Source organism: Parasteatoda tepidariorum, chromosome 5 (genome assembly GCF_982258835.1).
Source record: "Parasteatoda tepidariorum strain Cologne lab strain chromosome 5, Ptep-v5.0, whole genome shotgun sequence".
NCBI classification, from domain to species: Eukaryota; Metazoa; Arthropoda; class Arachnida; order Araneae; family Theridiidae; genus Parasteatoda; species Parasteatoda tepidariorum.
In genome coordinates this window covers 32,875,807-32,895,695 of record NC_141759.1, presented here as the reverse complement: position 1 = coordinate 32,895,695, position 19,889 = coordinate 32,875,807, and the positions used below count along the sequence as shown (strand labels likewise).

The window sequence follows — 19,889 nt, the reverse complement described above, 5'->3', positions numbered from 1 at the left end:
AAATGAAAACAAAACAGTATTACCAATAGGTTAAAGTGAGGTTTAATTGATATAGCAAACTGAAATTTTTAAGTTTTTAAAAAATAACTAATACCTTTTCATTCGGAAATTTAAATACTTTGTTAAAATGAAAGCGTTTCCAAACCAGTCCCACGGTCATGACGGGAAGAGACTAGAATTGTATCGAATCTTTTCAAAGCAAAACGTCATTGTCACTCAACGACCACCATTTCAAAAAGCAGAAAGACCATCTTATTACACTGTGCACTGATGCGCTAAAAGACGAACTCTTTATACGCAAACGCAGCTGAAATTACCAGTTTCCCACTTCTACTCTCACACCCCGCTTCGGTCAAGCGAAACGTTCAACCACTACACTACATGAGAGTGGCATATATCATAAATAACTTACATAAATTACAGATAGACACAGAAATAAACAATCTATAAAGACCAGCCATAGCAAACTAAATGGATTATTGAAACATTAATCCGCACAACAAGCAAAAGAAAAAAAAAGCACTGCTAAAGGACATAGATAAAAAAAAAAAAATTTCAAGAGAAGCAGCACCAGACGATTGATTTATTACCCAACATCAAGGCGCTTGAAGATATCAGAATGCGGTGAAAAACAAACAATTATAAGAGCCACTTATGAAACGACAGACATAACAAAATATGAACTGAAAAATCAAGAGGAACTTGTCTAAACTTTCAAATTAAGCTAGTTAGAAAAAGAAATCCAAATTTAAAAATATTAATGAATGACAGTTAACAGAACTGAGAAAATTGCTACGTTTATTTTCAAAAGAGTGCTCTCAAAAAAATTAAGTCACGTTTCGATTGCTCCGTAGTGTATATAATAAAAGGAATATATTAAATTTATAAATACTTTAAATAATTTAGCTGAAATCGATAATACTTTGTATGAAATCGATAATACTTAGTATCTTATTTCATTTCATATGTGGTTCAGAAAGAAAAATTCGTAATCAGGGGTCTGTTTAGAAGAAATTTGGGTCCGTTAACGGACCCTTCACAAAATATCTTTTCATAAAAACGGACCCTTCACAAAATATTTTAACTTAAAAACGGACCCTTCACAAAATATTTTAACTTAAATCCTTCCACCTTACCTAACCACCTTCACAAATTTGTTTATCTTCATTATTATTTTGTTAATCGAATAAACCCTTTCCAGGGCAGAAAACAAGAAAGATGGATGTAAACGAATTAAGTTTTGTCTTCTGCGGACAATTCTTCCATTATTAGTCCGAAATTAATATCCTGCGTTCAGCAGTATAGACTAAATACCAAATATTTGTATGCTGCATCTCTAATTTAGAAGGAGTAATTGTTGTTTTTTTTTTAAAATTTAATTTTTTTAATTATAAATTTACAGTGTTGAGCATAATCTTGTATGTCTTTACAATTTAAAAACTCCTTGAAAAAGTTTTTTTTCGCAATAACGGACCCTATTTGCACAAATTCATAAAAGCGGACCCTGATTGAAAGAATGTGAGTAATTTTTCACAATTTCACGAAAAACGGACCTTTCACAAAATGTCTGGACAGACCCCTGGTAATTACATATTAAAATCCTCCACAATCGAAACATACATGGACAGAAAATTTTACCTCAAAATAAGTATACGCCATAGCAAGAACAAATATTTTCGACTAACAAATCGAATAAACTTCATACATTTTTAAAATTATAAAATAAATAAAAAAAATTGCAGCCCTAGCGTCTAGTCAAAATTTTGAGTGGTTAAAAATTATTTTTTTCAGTAAAGCAAGATTCTCCTGTATGGAATACTACCGAAATAGAATGAATAAAAATTTAAAAATGGTCGTTAGTAAAAATAGGGAGAGACAATAAAGCAAATGCAAAAGAGGATTTTTTGAAAGACTATCATTAATTTTGACAAAAATAGCTTAAAAGCAAATCACTTGGAGAAATAAACTTTTAAAAAATAATAAAAATATATAAATAAATTAACAATGCGAAATTAACATTAAAAACTAACCCCAACACATTCATTGTGACTAGAACGAGCTTTTTACTTATATAATTTATATTAAAGTAAAAGAAACGCTTACTCCGAAACTTGTTTATTTACGTCAAATGCGCATTCAGATTGTTATTGCTGATATATAATCCTTAGATAAAGTTAGGGCTAAAAATAAAAAGTTCGTAACTGCTTACTATGTCAAAAGAATGGAAAAGAGTTAACACCATCACACTTACTGGCAAAAAATTTTTCCCCCAACTATTCTAAGTTAATACATAACATAAAAATGTCAATTTTTTTAAAACACTAACCATACTGCCACTGAACAGAACAAAAATAAACTTTATTTTACAACTATTTTTGGGACTTACAGAGCAAAACAGGGTTTCCGCTACGGTAGCTTTTTTCGCAAAATGCGAAAAGACCCCTCAAAAATGCTAAAATTCAACAAAGCATTTTCGCATTTTTGCAAAAGGATTTTACTAAATTCCATTAAAAAAAAAGCTTCCGCGAAAAACCATGACGCTAACATCCATGAAAAAAACTTGATCAAACAAGGAGAAAAAATCTAAATATCTTTCGCAAGAAGAACCATGACGCTAGCGTTCACGAAAAAACCATGTAAACAATTTGTTAATGATTAATATTGAGGGCCCTGAAAGTGCATTTAACTTTCAAGAAGCATTTGTAAAATGGGCAAACATGAAGGAAAGGAAGATTGTTAATTATAAACCAAAATGTTTTGATAAATAATAAATGTGTGTTTTTTTTTGTTATAGGTATTCTTTTTGATATTCTTGTACATTAAGCTATTCTTTGTCAGATAACTTACAGTACTTGTTTGATATAAAGTAATTTTATAAGCGTAATGGCATTTTAGCATTTTGCTAAAACTTTTTTTCAGATTTTAGCTTTTTTGCTAATGAATTTTTAGACTCAGCTTAAACCCTGGAGCAAAATGTAAAATAAATAAAGACCTAGGATGTAAAAGATAAACGGGGGGGGGGGGAACAGGACTTGGGATGTAAAAAAAAATGCATGATCTGAGATAAAAAAGAACTTAACTTTTGTCAGAAATGCTCTTTAGAACTATTTTTCTACCCTTGAGTATTTTCAAATGTTTCTTCGTCTTATGGAATTTTTGTCCTTAATTCAACTTATTAATAACATTCATTTATTTTTTTATAACCATAAGAACTGGTTTAATAAAGTCAATTAACGTAAATATTTTTTTAAGAAAAAGTAAAATGAAATTACATATCTATTTTTCCCTGATTATTTTTATCCGGTTGGTTTCGAGTAGCTGACAAAATTTGATTAAATTTTCCAGTCGGGTATTATAATATTAATGCAAAACAACAATGTTATTTTCTATAGAACAAGATAACTGCTCGTATGTAGTAAAATGGGTAAGTTAAAATTTAGCTATAAAATGGTGATATCCGCTATTAGTGGACTTCATAGTTCATTTTTATTTGATTTACTGAAACTTTCAATTAAATTTATTTATGTAGCTCTAACAAAATGACTAGTACAAAACTATAATAAAAAGATGATATATTAAATAAAATTGTTTTAACTACGTAAGTTTAATTTTTAATCACCCAAAACTAGATCGCGTGAATGGAAGTCGCAATGCGTATCTTTTAAAACAAAATATCGCATAAATCAAAAAATCGATGCTTGATATTAAAAACATGCGTATACAAATTGTGACACAGACATTGGAATTTAAACTTATGTGGTAAATAAAAACCACGATATTGGATTTCTCAATCGCGTGAATCTGAATCGCGATGTACGCTTTTTGAATCAAGTATCAATTTAAAAATTAATCTAACTTTTGGCCAAAATAAAACCTTTGTAGATTAAGACATTGTCAGTGGTCTGGTTTTAAATTTGATAACATTTTTATCTTTATTTCTAATAATTGATATTAATTTTTGTTCTTCTGATTTTTCATATCTTTATAAATAAGAAATTATTTGCTTATACTTTTAATTCATTTGAACAAATGATTATTTTAATCTCACATAAAGTGAAGTAGGTAATTTTTTTAATCCTAATCTAATTTTAAATGACAAAAGATCAGTAAGATAAATCCCTAGTGTAAATTTTTAAAAAATAAAATTATATTGAATTTCAATATTCCTAAGCTCTGTTTATTTGAGCTTTCTGCTTATTCAGTGATTATCTGTATACAAATGCATTGGTAATAAAGTTATGGTTTAAAATAATGTAATTTGTTAATATGATTTTAATATTTGTAATTAATGGTTATCAGCTCATATTGAAAATCTAATACATTTACCAGTTTTCTAAGTCTTTAATAGTGAGAAGATTAGCCTCAACTGTTTGTGCACAAAATTAGTTTTATAATTACAACTTTGGAGAAAGCTTACATCATATCACTTGTGTTATAGTTTGTTATTTGCTCATATACATATTATATGCAAAATATATATTATCTAATAATTTTTATTATTACCTAGCTTAAATATGTAAATAATATATATTCCTAACACTTATAAATAAAAAACCTTTTATATCAGTAAATAAATATAGAATAGTATTTTCCTGGTTTATCTCATGGATTTCACTGGTAAAAACTCAGCCCTAAATTTAAACAGTGCTATTTATTTTCCAATTTGATTTTGGTGAAAAATCACAGAACATTAGGAGTACACTGGCACTTTTTTGCAGCATCCCAGGGGAAAGGTGTTAATAGGATCCATAGCTGCCAACCTCTAGTTTTAAAAATGCAGAAGATTCGTAACTGCATACTAATTACTAATATTCTTGATTAAAGGGAAATATATAATATTTTAAGACTTATATTAACATTAGTTTAATTACACTATAATAGTACGCACTATAGATAAACTCAATAGAAATTACGGAAAAAGAATTACATCAACAAAAAAAATTTCTGCAAAGATGCTTTAGCACCTTTTACTAAAAACTCTTTCGTAAAGTCTCTTTCAAAACAAAGTATTTCATCTTTAGACTTAATTATTAAAAGTTTTTTGAGAGTCTCATCAGAGATCGATGAGCGGAATTGAGTCCTATTTTTTTTTTTTTACTACAGAAAACACCTTTTTGCATTCAGCATTGCTGTGGGGTATAGTCAATATTGTCCGACTTGAAAGAAAATACTAGCTATCAGACGGACGGGTAAAATGCAGAAGATCTTGTCTTCTGAGCGGGAAAAATAGCTAAAATAAGTAAAAATGCGGAAGGGTTGGCAGCCCCATGAAAAGAACCGTTTGGCTCCATGTTAGATCAAGTAAAATATTAGTAATTACACCGAAGCAGTATTGCTGCCTTAGTACCTATGTTAGTTCTATTTCAATGTAATTTCAAGTTACAACACTTAAAAAATATAAAAAAATCTTTATCTTTTAAAATTTTAGACAATTTGCTTAACCATTATTATTATTATTGTAAATTAGTAACCAACAAAATCTTAGTATAGTTTTCGAAATATTGTCAGAAATGACTATTTTGTTTACCTTATAACCACCACCATATAATTGTTTGAGACAATTACTTGAATTAGCTCTAACTAACGTCACATAAATTTTTCCAGCCAATTTACTGTAAATGAGAACAAAAACTAACCCGTGTGCCATGGAACTTAGATCGATGAGGTCTCTTGCTACGATATTTCCTCTTAGAAGTATCCTCCCTCCAAGTTGGTCTATGAACGCTTCCAGAATTGATACTGTTAGAAGATCCATCTGAACCATTGTCATCAGATAAACGCTTCTTGTGCCTATGCCTATCTTCTCTGGAACTTAAGTCTCGATGATGATGGCTCCTTTCCTCATATTTATCTTTGCTATATAAAAAAATTTAAAAAACACATGTTAAAGTATATAGAATTAAACACAAATTACTTATAATGAATCAATTTAAAACTCAAATTTCACCCTGTGAAAAAATTTCTTTATTCATTCAGTTTTGTAATCCTTCAAAATTTTAGCTAACTTATTTTATGGATTATATTTACAAAATAATTGCAAAATTATGTAAGCATTAATTATTGCTGACTTTTCAGCATGTTATATCTTCAGATCAATAATTTTTAAAAATTCGTAATTTTCAAAATGATGCACGCTTGACCTTCACAGGAAAAGAATATCCTTAAACAAATTGTTTCTGTTCTATATTGCAACGATAATAGTAAAACAAATAACCAGTGTTCATTCTAGACCTTAAAAAGGGCAGGATTTTAATCACCTGTATTTTAAAATTGTTGTCAAAATGAGTGAAATAACAATAAGTAATCGTAATAATTGCTAAAAAAAAGCGAGTGAAAATTAACGAGGACTTACACTGAAATAGTCTCGAATCAAACGTGTGAAAAGGTGATCACTAAAATATGAAATTCGTTAGCCATGACATGGTATAAATTACATCGGAATCGATAGAACCAAGAGGGAATAGTCAAGAAAAGACCAACAGTTGTCGAAAAATGATCCATAAACACTGTGGATTTATGGTAGAATCGATCTAAATTGAGAATGCCAAAAAGTTACTCCGTAAATCGAAAAACTTGCAACATTGCAAGTAATGTGAGCTGATAACCAATGCGTAATAACATTGCATAAAGATTATCAGAATAAAAAAAATAAATAAATTTAAAAAAAAAAAAAAAAGTAGGAATTGCATCGTCGTAAAACGCACGTCTTAAAAAGTGATAACCCAAATTCGAGAGTTTAAACACTGTATTAAAGCTTACAAAATATCAGAGAAAAATTAACCATATGCAAAAGGTCGATAAAATTATAACTAACTGCCAAAACTATTAGGTTTTCCAGTGTTCATGCTGATATATTATCCGCAGGGATGAGATTAGCCAAAAGGCAAAAAAGCTGAATTTCCACGATATTAAATTTTACGCAAGCGCAACCCTTTAATAATAAATTCCAGACAGTTTAAGGTAATAAATAATGTGCTGACATGCGATTGTGTACTAATCTATTATTAAATAAATGATTACATTGCTACTTAACATTTAGTGGAAAATAAAAATTACCAATTGAAAAAATAAAGCTGGAAATTATATTTTTCCTCAGTTTATATAAGAGACAATTATTACTTGAAAAACTACCTGGTTTAGCAAATTAAAACTACTGAGAATATACATTAATATTTCATTTCTTTTAATAAATACTGTTATGTGATTCATAGCAAATATATCAATAATATTACTTTTTAAATTATATTGAGAAAAAAAAATTTAACAATGGACCGAATCATTATGTTCATATTATAGTCTAATCTAACTAGAGCCCTTTGAAACATATCAATAACAGTGAAGTAGAAATATATAGTAACTCCTTAACATGCAAAAATTGCTACTTTAGTTTGAAAAATTACATGACAATCCGCAACTGTTTAGATAATTGTTTTTATTTGATAAGAATTTTGCCTTTAATAGCATAAATAACAGCAATTATAAATAAATTTTTTATGATGAGTATTAATTCTCTTTCCAAAAAAAAAAAATTATTAAATCCCTTTTTAAGTGATTGCTTTTGTTTGCTATATCTTTTATGTTTGCTATATTTAGTCGTTAGTCAATCTTCAAACATCTTGTGACAAATCCTATTTTTCTTCTTTGCAAGCACAGAATGTAAGTTTTGAATATATTCCCTTCGAGTTTCTCTGATGTTGTAAGACTTACATATACTAATAATCGTCGTTAGAAAAACAGTCACCTTTATAGTAACTAATTTTTAAAAAAAATTTACTTCTTACAAGAATCGCGATGTTGATCTTAAAATTGCGGGAATATGAATAACAATTATGGATTTTTAAAATGAGGAAATACAAACTAGGATATCGAACTTTTAAAACGCGTAAATACAAATCACGATTCATAATTTTTAGATAGCGTAAATACGAATCATGATGCGTAATTTTTAGAATGCGTGAATGCGAATCCCAATGCCTTATTTTAAAATCATGTATAAATATGAAAATCAATGTTTGATATTATAAACCTCATGAGGAAATCAAAACATTAATTTTAAACTTGCGTGAATACGAATCGCTACATAGGTTTTCATTAAGGCGTAAATACGAATCACAATATTGGATTTTTAAATCTCGTAAATAAGAATCGCAACACACAAATATGAAAAGCTATCAGGGTTGCCACTCAAATCTGGAAAAAAAATTCCCTGTATTTTCCCTGTACATGTTATATGCAATATATTAAGAGGAAACAACAATTACTGTTCTCTTGTGTGAGCTTCAATGGGCTAACTATATTTATTAATTTCAATTGCAAGAAAAACAGCTGAACATACTTAAATACTGCTATGGTAAATAAAATAGTTTAGTATAGCTCAAATATCATGGTTAAATATCCCATAGATTACGCTTTGAGTGGTCACCACTTTGTAAAAGACCAAAATAAAGAAACAAAATTCCCTGTATTTTTCCAGTTTGTAAAGAAAAAATCAAAATTCCCTGCATTTTTCCTGTTATAGGTGATTTTTAAATTCCCTGTATTTTCCAGGTTTTCCCTGTGGAGTGGCAACCCTGGCTATGTTTGATATTAAAATCGTGTGAATAAGAATCGTGATATTAGCAGATTCCAGGCTTGTCAGAAGCAGCGTCGTTTGAACTACAAAAATCAGATCTATCTGGAGGGTGGGTAAAAAATTCAGAAAATCTTATCTGCTGCGAGTAAAAGGGGATAAAATAGCTATATAAGAAAAAATGAGAAAGGATTGGTAGCTATGTAGTTTGAATTTTCTGAAAAAGCGGAATACTTATTTAAAAAAAAGTGAAATTTTTAGAAAAATTTGAATTTTTGATTTAAAAAAAAACTGAAATTCAAGAGATAAAAGCGGAAATCCCCTAAAAAGCGGAAAAATCTCATCCCTGTATTACAGAGTCGACATGAACTTTCCGAACGACCCAATATAATCCGATGACAGGAAATTATAGTAGAATTGCCAGAAATCAAATGTCATAATAGCATTGTATTAAAAATATTGGAATTTGAAAAATCATATGATAAATAACTGCCCAAAGACCTATCAAAAAATAGAATGCATTGCTGCCAACATGGATTAGAAAAAATCCAGTAGATTTGATGAAATAATATAAAGTTCATGATAATTGTTGCATAATATACTAAATATGTTACATGCAAAGTTATGATTGACATTATATCAAATATTATGTCGCATGTTTACTAATTTCCAATATTAATAGGTATTTAATTCATAAAAAATAGTTAAATTATTTTTTAATTAATTTAATCTGCATAAAAGTAAACTGAACATTTTAGAACAAAAAAAGCTTTGAAATGATATTTATAAATGAAGTTTGCTTATTTATATAATTATATTATGCATTAGTAATACTTTTTTCTAAAATGTACAAAACAAAAACCAGGAGAATTTTAATTAAACCAGGAAATCTACTGGAAAATCCAGTAGAGTTGGCAGCTATGAGAGTGAAATTGTGATAGAATCGTGACAAAACAATCGCATCAAACACTGATAACTCAAATTCGAAAAACTATGTCAAAGATCCGAAAAAAATATCAGTAACACCATGAAATTGCGATAGAATCATCACGATAACACAAATTCGAAATTTGCAAGTCGTAAAAACACTTTTTGAAAATATCGAATTTAAAAATCCATGCAGTGTTTTCATTACAGAAAAAAATTGGGTGAGAATTTCTCACCCTTTCTCAAAAACTGGGTGAGATTTCAAAAAGTTAGGTGAGATTTCTAAAAATGAAAAAAAACACGAATAGACTTGGAAAAGAAATATTTCATTTTTAACATCTTCTAATTTTTAAAGCATTGAATATTCTTGCTGCATTATCACATGGAAAATGTTCTATATCTACTTTTTCATCAGCTATTCTCATTAGGTTGCTCAAATGCTTATCAGTCAATCTGTTAGTATATTTTGTCTTAATTCGGTTTTGGATGCAACAGATGCTGAACTATTCGGAACCACTAAGCAAATTTGTAGCATTGTGCACACACTTTCCTATCCTCTTCACCTGCCAGCATAGGCTTTTCAATTATTTCTGCTATAGAATAGCGAAGTTATTTTCATGTTCTTACTTCTTGCTAGTATTTGATCCGTATCCATTGAATATCCGTACTTGTTTTGTTTTGACCGTTCCTACCGACATTTGTTTCCTTTTCATTTGTGCGTTATGGATTAGAAAATGTTGCCTTAACAAGGTATTTGTCCATCTTACATTCAAGCTCAAAAAATTTAAACGTCTTACATGAACAAACCTTACCTACGGTTAACATGTGGTTGAAGAGAAATGTGTTCTGAAAGGGTTTCGGAGGTGGGGGGCATTGTGTTCTGCTGTTCGCACTGGTTCTGAACAATACTGGTAAATAGGAAAGCTTGATAACAATGACCGATGTTGAAAATAAGGAAAGATCAAGGGGTTAAGGATTGAGAAACGTATTTCATTTAAAATAGTGGAAGACGAAATTTTTTCCAAAATTCGCGAGATTCGCTCATTTTGAAATTCATTAATAGAGTGCGAGAACTTCTCGCGTTAATCATTTTTTAATGCGAGAAAAGAAAAAAATATGCGAGATTCTCGCGTTCTCGCTTTGTAGTGAAAACACTGCCATGTGAAAAAAATACAGTTTATGAAAGATTATCAACAAACGATGTGTATAAGTAAAATGAAATACTCACGAATTGAGCAAATAATGATAACTCAAATTAAAAAAAAACACGAAGAGGGTTGATAAAATTATATATAACTGACGAAAAACCTACCATAAAACGAAGAGAAATTGTGATAGATTCATCATGAATCAAATAGTGATAACTCACATTCGAATGCCATAACATCATATTAATCATATCGGAATTAAAAAACCAGGTACAAGGGGCCAAAAAATTGCAAATAACTTACGGAAAAAAAAATCATGAAGCACAGTGAAATTATGGTAGAATTGAAAGATCGTATTAAGAATATAGAATTAAAAAAAAAAAAAAAAAAGGTGAAAAATGATAAATAGTTTCAGAAAAATTACAATCAAACGACATGTAATTACATCGGAATCGTCACGAATCAAATGTTTCAAGTCGATAAAATCGTCAATATCTCAAGTTCAAAATGTGCAAGTCATAATAATGTTTAAATATATCGGAATTTGAAAAAAACCACAGGGAAACAAGCAAAAAAATGATTCATTACAGCCGAAACAGGATTTATTCCTGCCGAATATGAAAACCATGTGTATTTACCAAAAAAATCAACGCTAATAAGCCATTCCACATACCCTTTTAATATGTCAGGGCACGCAGAGTGGAATTTTTTTATAAAAAAGGGCAAATTGGACACTCTACCCTGCCTTGCAAAACCAGTCAAGAATGAACTCTTGACACAACTTGTTACTATTGACTATAAATCAATCTTAATGCTTTTCTTCTAATTGTTAAGCTTTTAATCAGACAAAAAAATGTTTTCTCCATATTTATAAACATAAAAGATTTTAAGGAAGATAAATTACCTTCTGGATCTTCGTCTTTTGGAATGCTGTTGTTGCTGACGATTATAATCATCTGAGGCATGCTTCCTACCTCCATAATTGTCATTATATTCTTCATCTGACAAAGAATATCTACGTTTCCTTTGATGATGCATCTTTAAGTTTTCTGAAATTTTAAACAGAAATATTCAGAATTGTATAAACAATTTGACTCCATTCAATACAATTTACAAAATAACAAGGGAAATTTCATAATCTCTAGTGATCCTACTAAAATAAATAATTTCCTTCAAACAATCTAAATGAGTACACCAGTGTTCTTCCTAAGCATTTTTAGAGGGGCGATCTGCAATACTTGCCCTTTAATCCTTATCACTAAGCCTTTTTTTTAAAAAAAAAACTAATAAGCTGTACATCCCATAAAAACACTTGCTTTTTTAATTCATAATACACTCTTTAAAAAAATTACACACTGAGAAAATTATCTGTGTTGATATGATTACTATTGGAAATATTCACTTTGTTAGGATTATTCTCAACTCCTTAAATTTTTATAGCTCTTTTTTTTCAAGGGAAGATATTAATACCTGAACTAATAAATTTTTTAAGTAGGTTTAATTAGTAAAATTATTTTTTAAATATATATACATATATAAATACTTTGTTTATTTTCTCAAAATTTTCAGTTCAAATTATGCTTAAATTATCTATTATCGTGTATTTTTATAAACAACAAATTTTTCTTTTATTCTGATAATGAGAGAATCATATTGAGAAATGTACACAGAAAAAAGTATAAGAGGGGTAATTTAAAAATCGTTGAAGATCAATTTCAGTGATTACGAAATATAAATACTACACATTTTGATAAATTTTTATGGCATTGAAGTGCCCCTTCAAAACTTGTAGTTCCCTTTTTTATTCCCAGGATGAACACTAAGTGCATATACAGGGGTGATTGTGAGTCCAACTCAAAAATCAGGAAAATTTCTTGAGTAAAATCTTATCTCTAATCACATTTATTATTCTACCAGAAAAAATATTAACAAATGAAAGATACCAAGTATAAATTCTTGTTCTTCTACTTGGGCACTACAGCCTATGACAGGTCAAGGCCGTCCCAAAAAGTTTTTGCCACCTTGATCTATTCTGTGCCATGACCTAGTTCTAATATTTTTAAATAAAGTATACAAGAATTTTTATACATAAATGTGATCAATGATTTTTTGAAACTTCGGGACCTAAGATTTCCGGAATCTTCCGGAGTGCAATTTCGGAAAAATCCGGAAATTCGGATTTTTTCCGGAGCACAATCACCCCTGCATATAAGTTGATCACCTCTATTGAGAGCATAAATATTTACCAAAAATGAAATAAATATTTACCAGTATTAATATACAGAAAGAATGCTAATCTATTTACTTAAAAAATTAGTATGCAATGTATTAATTATAATGAGAGAAATTTTAGTGCACTCTAAACCAATTTCAAAGTGCTAATATAGGGGTGCACAACCTTTTTCAGTGAAGGGCCACATGCACAGCAGATTGACCAATGAAGGGCCGCATGCCAAAGTATTTAGACCGACATATTGAAAGCAATTGTTGGTGGTGATTGTTATATAAACATCATTGTTTATATAACACTAAATTCTTTTTGTCGGTTAACCTTTGCAGAAAATACAATACTTTAAAACGTTTAAAATTAGAAAATGCAAAACTGATTACGTAAGAAGGAAAACAGAATTCGAAAATCAGAATCAATTTATCAGAAAAAATTAAGATATCAGAAAAAATTTAGATATAATTAAAAAATGATGGAAAAATTGAAATTTTTTTTATCACATTACAAAATACAAAAGTCCATTTAAACATAAATTTTAATGTTAATTTTTTTCTTCATAGAATTAAATTTCAAATAAATAAATATTCTGGTTATTAATATAAATTCAAGTTAAATACTTTGATTTAAAGAAAGTTTATAGGGTTAAAAATGATTAAAACTAAAACAAAACCCCTTAAGTGGAAAATAAGATTTAACATTTATTAGGGATTTGTACTTAAACTTTCAGACATTTTTTTTTAAAATTAATAATAAGAGGGTGAGAGAGGGAAGAAAAAGAAAGAAAGAAAACACATAAAATTTTAAGGAACTATATTCCTTAATAATAAAAACTATTAAGATACTTGTTTACAACTTTTTATGACGAATATCTTTCTAACACGACACTTACTATTTACAATTAATACACAATCAATAAAATTTTCATAACTTTACGAAACTCATCTTGATTAAATTTTTTATACAGTTAAAATTTAATGATGTACAAATCATTTCCCAGCATATAATCACAAATGATATAAAATGCTCCAAGAAGGTAGAAAATGGTTTAAAAAATTTCTTAATGGTTATGCTGTAATTTGCAAAATTTTTGAATATTCTGATAATTTTATCTACTTAATCATGTGATATTTTTTGAGCCATTAAATGAAAATGTAATGATTTTGCTTAAAGACTGCTCTGTAATTTTGAACAGGCCAAATTCATTCTGGAAAACAGTCTTCCGACAGAAGCTGTTGTTGTGGGTAGTATTAAACTTAGAGCAAATAACATAATCAGTTTTGGAATTTGTCCTAGATGGTGTTCTTCCTTTCTGGGTTTTTAAATCGCGGAAATACAAATAGCGATGTGTTATTTTTTAATTGCTTAAATACGAATTGCTATGTGTTATTTTTTAATTGCTTGAATACGAATTGCCATGTGTGATTTTTAAATTTCGTAAATAAAAAACTCGATGCTTGTTTTTCAAATCGCGTGAATACGAATCGTGTGGCTTTTAAATTGCGAAAAGACTACTCACAACACTTGATTTTTAAAATGCATGAATATGAATCGCGATATATGGTTTTTAAAACGCGTGCATATGAATTGCGAGAAAAGTAGCAACGGATGATATTTTAAACGCCAGAACACGAATCGCGATATGTGATTTTAAATCCCGTAAATACGAAAAGGGATGGATTATTTTTTAATCTCGTTAATGTTAATACGAAATGCGATGCGCAATTTTCAGATAGCGTAAATACAAATTACGATGTATGTGTATGACTTTTAAATTACATGTGACAACAAAAAGAATAGGTTCGATGTGTGTTGTTAAACTTGCACGTGTTCATGGGACTAACGAATTATGCCGTGTTTTGAATTTTTTTTTTGCAAAACGGACCGCGTTTAATATAAATGTACACATCTCGTTTTTTTTCCTGGGAAGGTGCTGATTTGGCTAAGATACGTAATTACTTTTTAAGTTACGAAAAAAAAAAATTAAAACTGAATCGAATTTCACGAGTTGTAATATTGTGTGAAAATATCAGGTATATTCTAAATCACAAATAAAAATGCAGCTATAACGGGAAAGAAGAAAAAGCATGATCGAAAAACCTCTTAAAAAATGCTTGTTAAAATCGGTACAACGCAAATGATAAAATCGGCACAAACAGAGCACGTAAAAATTTAAAGTGCGATTCAAAACTCGCTTGCTCCTCTTAAAAAATGCGTGTTAAAATCGGTGCAACGCAAATGTTAAAAAAGGCACAAACAGAGCACGTAAAAAATAATTATTTTAATGCGCAATTCAAAACTCGCTTGCTCCTCTTAAAGAATGCGTGTTAAAATCGGTACGGTACAACGCAAATGATAAAATCGGCACAAACAGAGCACGTAAAAAATAATTATTTTAATGCACGATTCAAAACTCGCTTGCTGTCAAACCATAGTATTAAAAATATCAGAATTTTTTTAAATCACGGCGAAAACGTAATAACTACTAAAACATTAAGCCAAATACTTTTATATTTCAGATGAAATTGGAGTAAATAAAGTAAGTCAAAATGTTATGTAATTTAAATGCGGGATTTGAAATTAAAATGTCGCAATAGCGTACAAAAAATATCGGTACTTTTAAAACCTTGTAGAAATGTGTAGCAATGATTTCTAAAATAACGATTGAAAAATAATTTGATTTGCGATAAAATCGTTGCAAATAAGCCATGTCAAAAAATGGCTATCTAAATGAGCGATTCTTTACTCGCGATTCATAATAATATCGTGCTAAAATATCGAAGTTTTAAAAACCGGGCGGAAATGTGCAGCAATAACTGTTGAAGAAAGGATCTAAAGTCATTTAGATTTTCCATGAAGTTTGCACAAATAAAGCGCTTCATAACTTTCAAAAATTGCTATTTCAGGATCTACTTGAAAATGGGTAGCAATAACTACCGATAAGTCATTGGATTTACGATGAAATCGGCGCATAGGAAAGGCGTCAAAAGTGGTAATTTAAATTCGTAAATCGTAATAATGATGTATTAAAAATATTGGGATTTTTAAAACTATGCTAAATCCGTAGCGTTAACCATCGAAAAACTACATTGATTGAGATTGGGTGCGTCAAAAACTTAAAAGTGTAAATTTAAATTACCGTAATTTATAATTGTAAATTTATATTATTAGTGTAAATTTTTATTATTTTTCAAAAGTAAATATTAAAATTTTTTTTCTTCATTTTGTTCAGATTGCGGCCGCGGGCCGCCCATCGAGGGTTGGTGGGCCGTATTTGGCCCGCGGGCCGCAGGTTGAGCACCCCTATGCTAATATCTTGTATATTGGAAGAAGTTTTTAATCCTACTAATTTTTATTGATCTTTCAATCTTTTCAACTTTTATTCCTATAATCTTGTTTTCTTCATTATTATTCATTTCTTCGGAATTATCGACATTTTGAACAATAAACCTCCAAACGAGATATTTCTTTCAGCATATACAAGATGGAGCTTTTATTTTATGCATGAATGTAAGATAGAGAAAATATCTCCCATTTTAAAACAGACAATTAAAAACGAAACATATACAAACATAATTCAACAAAGTGAAGAAATAAAAACAGATAGTATAGAAATGTGGGAAAATGTAGAATACATTGATTTACACACTCTGAAAACTGCAATAAGAACCCTTTTGAAAATGGTAAATAATCCCAAGTTATAGGTGGAACCGAAACATCAATAATGGCAGATCAAATACCAGGTGGAATCAGACCTGGTAAATCTATTTACTATAGTTTAAAAATAATTATTTTAATATAAATTATGCACATAAATAAAACATGTAACGATACGTAGAATTTTGAACATATCTACAATTTGTATTAAATTAAGATTATTTTTAGAAATAAATGAGTTTAATACCAAGTTATTAATTTCTTTTTCTCATTCATTTCTGCATAAAATGAACTTAAATATGACAAATGATTATAAAAATTTGGGTAAATTACTCATTACTACAATCAAAATTATTAAAAGACATTCATTTAGGACAAGAAACCCCCTTTAATCTGGAGAAAGAAAAATATTATGTCTATAAAATATAGAACACAAACCTTGCTGAGAACACAAACTGTTGAAGCAAAAAGGGGTTCAGGTAAATCATTCTTTCCAATTGCTACTTAATTACAGGCAGTTTAAAGTCAATGGTTTGTAAACAAATCATTCATTTATATATATATTTTAGTGATTTTTAAACAATTCACTCTTTAATATCATAGTTTAGAACTTTTTAATTTAATAAGCAAATTTGGAAGTATTTTGCCCTAAATTATTAAAAGAGAATTAAGTTTGTTTTTCCCTTCACTTTTTGTGCTGAAGAATTTGATTAAGAAAAATTGTTTAATTTTAACTGAATTGTTTCGAACTGCAATTTTTTGTACTTCTGATATCTGGGAACGGGTGAGAAATTTTTTCGGTGATAAAAACTTTGGTATGCAAGCATTGACAAAATTAAAAAATGGCTAACTAATGTACATAAAAAAAACAAGCATTACTCTAACAGCTAGAATAGGAACAAATCTAACATTTTTTATTTTGTCAACAAACATATTCATTATTCAAATAGATTTATATGTAGACAATCTTTCAATTAAAATAATAATTCAAAACTTTAGACTTATTCGGAAGCATATTTATGAGATGTACACAATATTAGAATATCCTTGATGATTTTGAAATACATTAATTTGTTCGATATGATTGAATAATGAGTTGTATCTTGTAAAACAAACACTATTTAGAATAAAAAATATTACATATCATTTACATAAATATAACAAGATTAAAATTAGAAACAATAACATCTTTAAATACATGGAAGTTTCATGAAAATAAGATCTTGTGCTGTAACATAATTGGGCAAGGTAAATACTTAAATATTGATGACTGTTACTTATTGTATTTATAAACTTTGTCACTTGTTAAATTGAATTTGATAATAACACTAAAAGATTAGATTACAAAATAATTTTCCTTTTAGCACACGTATTTGTAAAGTGAAGCATTTTTAGTTATGGAATCAACAAAATGGCTACTTAAATACCGATTAGGGTAAAGAATTTTACTCACCAGATCAATCACTGAAAAATCCAATACGATTTCGTAATTGAACAGTAAAACCAATTCTTGTGATAAAAATATCAATACTCGAGAATAAACATAGAACAAATTTATATATTTATTAAATATGGTATTTTAACACGTACTTCGATTATAACGACGCCAGAAGATGTAAGCGTAAAATTATAGTTAAAGTAGAAGTAGCTGTTTTTAGGGATAGGAGGAGAGCCTGAACGAGCATGTGACATAATTCCGAGAATTTTGGGTGGGCCTTTTGAATGATTTCCGAGCAAAGTAATCATATGGTGAATACATTGTACAGTAGCTAGACAAACTCACTTCTTTGCGGCTCCCCATTGCCCAGCTATTTTTAGCTACAGCTGCAATGTTCTGAATCTATTGCCGTTCTATGTTAAGTGTAAATAGGAAAGTAATCTACTGACTTTCTATGGAAGTGCAATTTAGTTTTGCAGAGACAAAAATTATGTAAGGACTTGCCGCTTTGTGGTCCCTAAGCTAATTTATTCACAAAGTGTTTATATGAAGGTTAAAATGTTATACATAGAGCAATACTTTTCAACTCTCTCTTGACCTCTGCCTCCACAAACTCGTTGTTTTATACACTACTGGCCATAAAAATTGCTACACCAGGTGACACTACACAAACGCGAAATTTGCAGGACGGATAAAGCATGTTATGGTATGCAAGCGATTAGCTTATCAGAGCATTCATGCAAAGCAAGTGGCGGTAGTGACACATACAATGTGTATAAATGAAGAGATTGACAGTAAGTTCCTCATCCATCACAAGGTAACGGGCCACTCCGGCCTCAGGTACCACCAGGCACCCCGATCAACCGACAGGACTAGGAAGTGCTGCCATACAGAAATTGAATTTGAGTGCTGTTCTTGGGTAAAAAAGATTTTGTTATGCCTCGTGTAAGAAGGAGAAATGCCTTCCAGCATGTGTCTGAGTTTGATCGAGGTCAAACTTTAAACTGTGGCCTACTGGGATTGCCGTTTATCATACCGAAGTATTGCGGCTCGCGTTGGTCGAGATCCCATGACTGTTAGCAGAATATCGAATCGATGGGTTCATGACGGTCATATGGAGTGCCGTGAAGGATCTCAGCGGCCTCCCATCACTAACAGCCGAGAAAATAGACATGTTATCCACATGGCATTAAGGGATGGTACAGCTACTTCATGAACAGTTCGACGACATTTGTAGCAGCATGGACATCATGGGTTCGGTCACCCTTGACGCTGCATCACAGACAGGAGCGCCTCCAATGGTTGTGATAAACGACGAGCCTGGACGCAGGAATGGCATGATGTCGTTTTTTCAGACGAATCCAGGCTCTGTATACAGTGTCATGATGGCTGCATCCATGTTCGGCGACATCCTGGAGAACGCCCATTTGCAGCTTGTATTCGACATCGTCATACTGGCTCATCATCTGGAGTAATGGCATGGGGTACCATTGGTAACACGCCTCCATCACCTCTTGTTCACATTGTTGTCACTTTGAACAGCAGCCGCTACATTTCTGATGTGTTAGGGCCAGTTGCTCTGCCTTATCTTCGAGGCCTTCATAGCGCGACGTTTCAGCAGGATAATGCAAGACCGCATGTTGCCCGCACTGTCCTGACCTAACTTGACACAGAACATGTTCGCCTATTGCCTTGGCCGGTACATTCTCCTGATCTCTCACCAATTGAAATTGTCTGGACAATGGTTGCCGAATGATTGACACGCCACCACTCGTCAGTCACTACGGTCAATGCCAGTGGCCCCCTTTCCCCCAAGCTGTTGGGCGCATTCATCCCCCCCAAAAGAAAATATGCTAACTTCCCCCTTCTATGTTAGCTTGTTCGAAATAGTGCTACTTTGCCTGCGTTCTACTCATATGACAAATG

At 30.3% G+C, this 19,889-nt stretch overlaps 1 protein-coding gene across 10 annotated transcripts in view; it reads right to left on the bottom strand.

Annotated features, from left to right (window-relative positions):
• Doa (CDC like kinase darkener of apricot) overlaps positions 1-18,221 on the bottom strand; it is a 30,986-nt gene extending 12,765 nt beyond the window's left edge. For 3 of the 10 annotated variants that reach the window (XM_043052801.3, XM_043052803.3, XM_043052805.3), the window contains exons 1-3: positions 17,979-18,171; positions 11,549-11,693; positions 5,637-5,856 (exon numbers count right to left, since the gene is read on the bottom strand). In XM_043052801.3, coding sequence (XP_042908735.1) covers positions 5,637-5,856; positions 11,549-11,682 — 354 coding nt within the window. In that variant the 5' untranslated portion in view covers positions 11,683-11,693; positions 17,979-18,171. Of the gene's footprint in view, positions 1-94; positions 475-5,636; positions 5,857-11,548; positions 11,694-17,723; positions 17,942-17,978 lie in introns of those variants that run through there. The other 7 variants (XM_087163616.1, XM_043052804.3, XM_071185250.2 and 4 more) reach the window with 7 other exon arrangements.
• Positions 18,222-19,889: the final 1,668 nt, after the last annotated feature.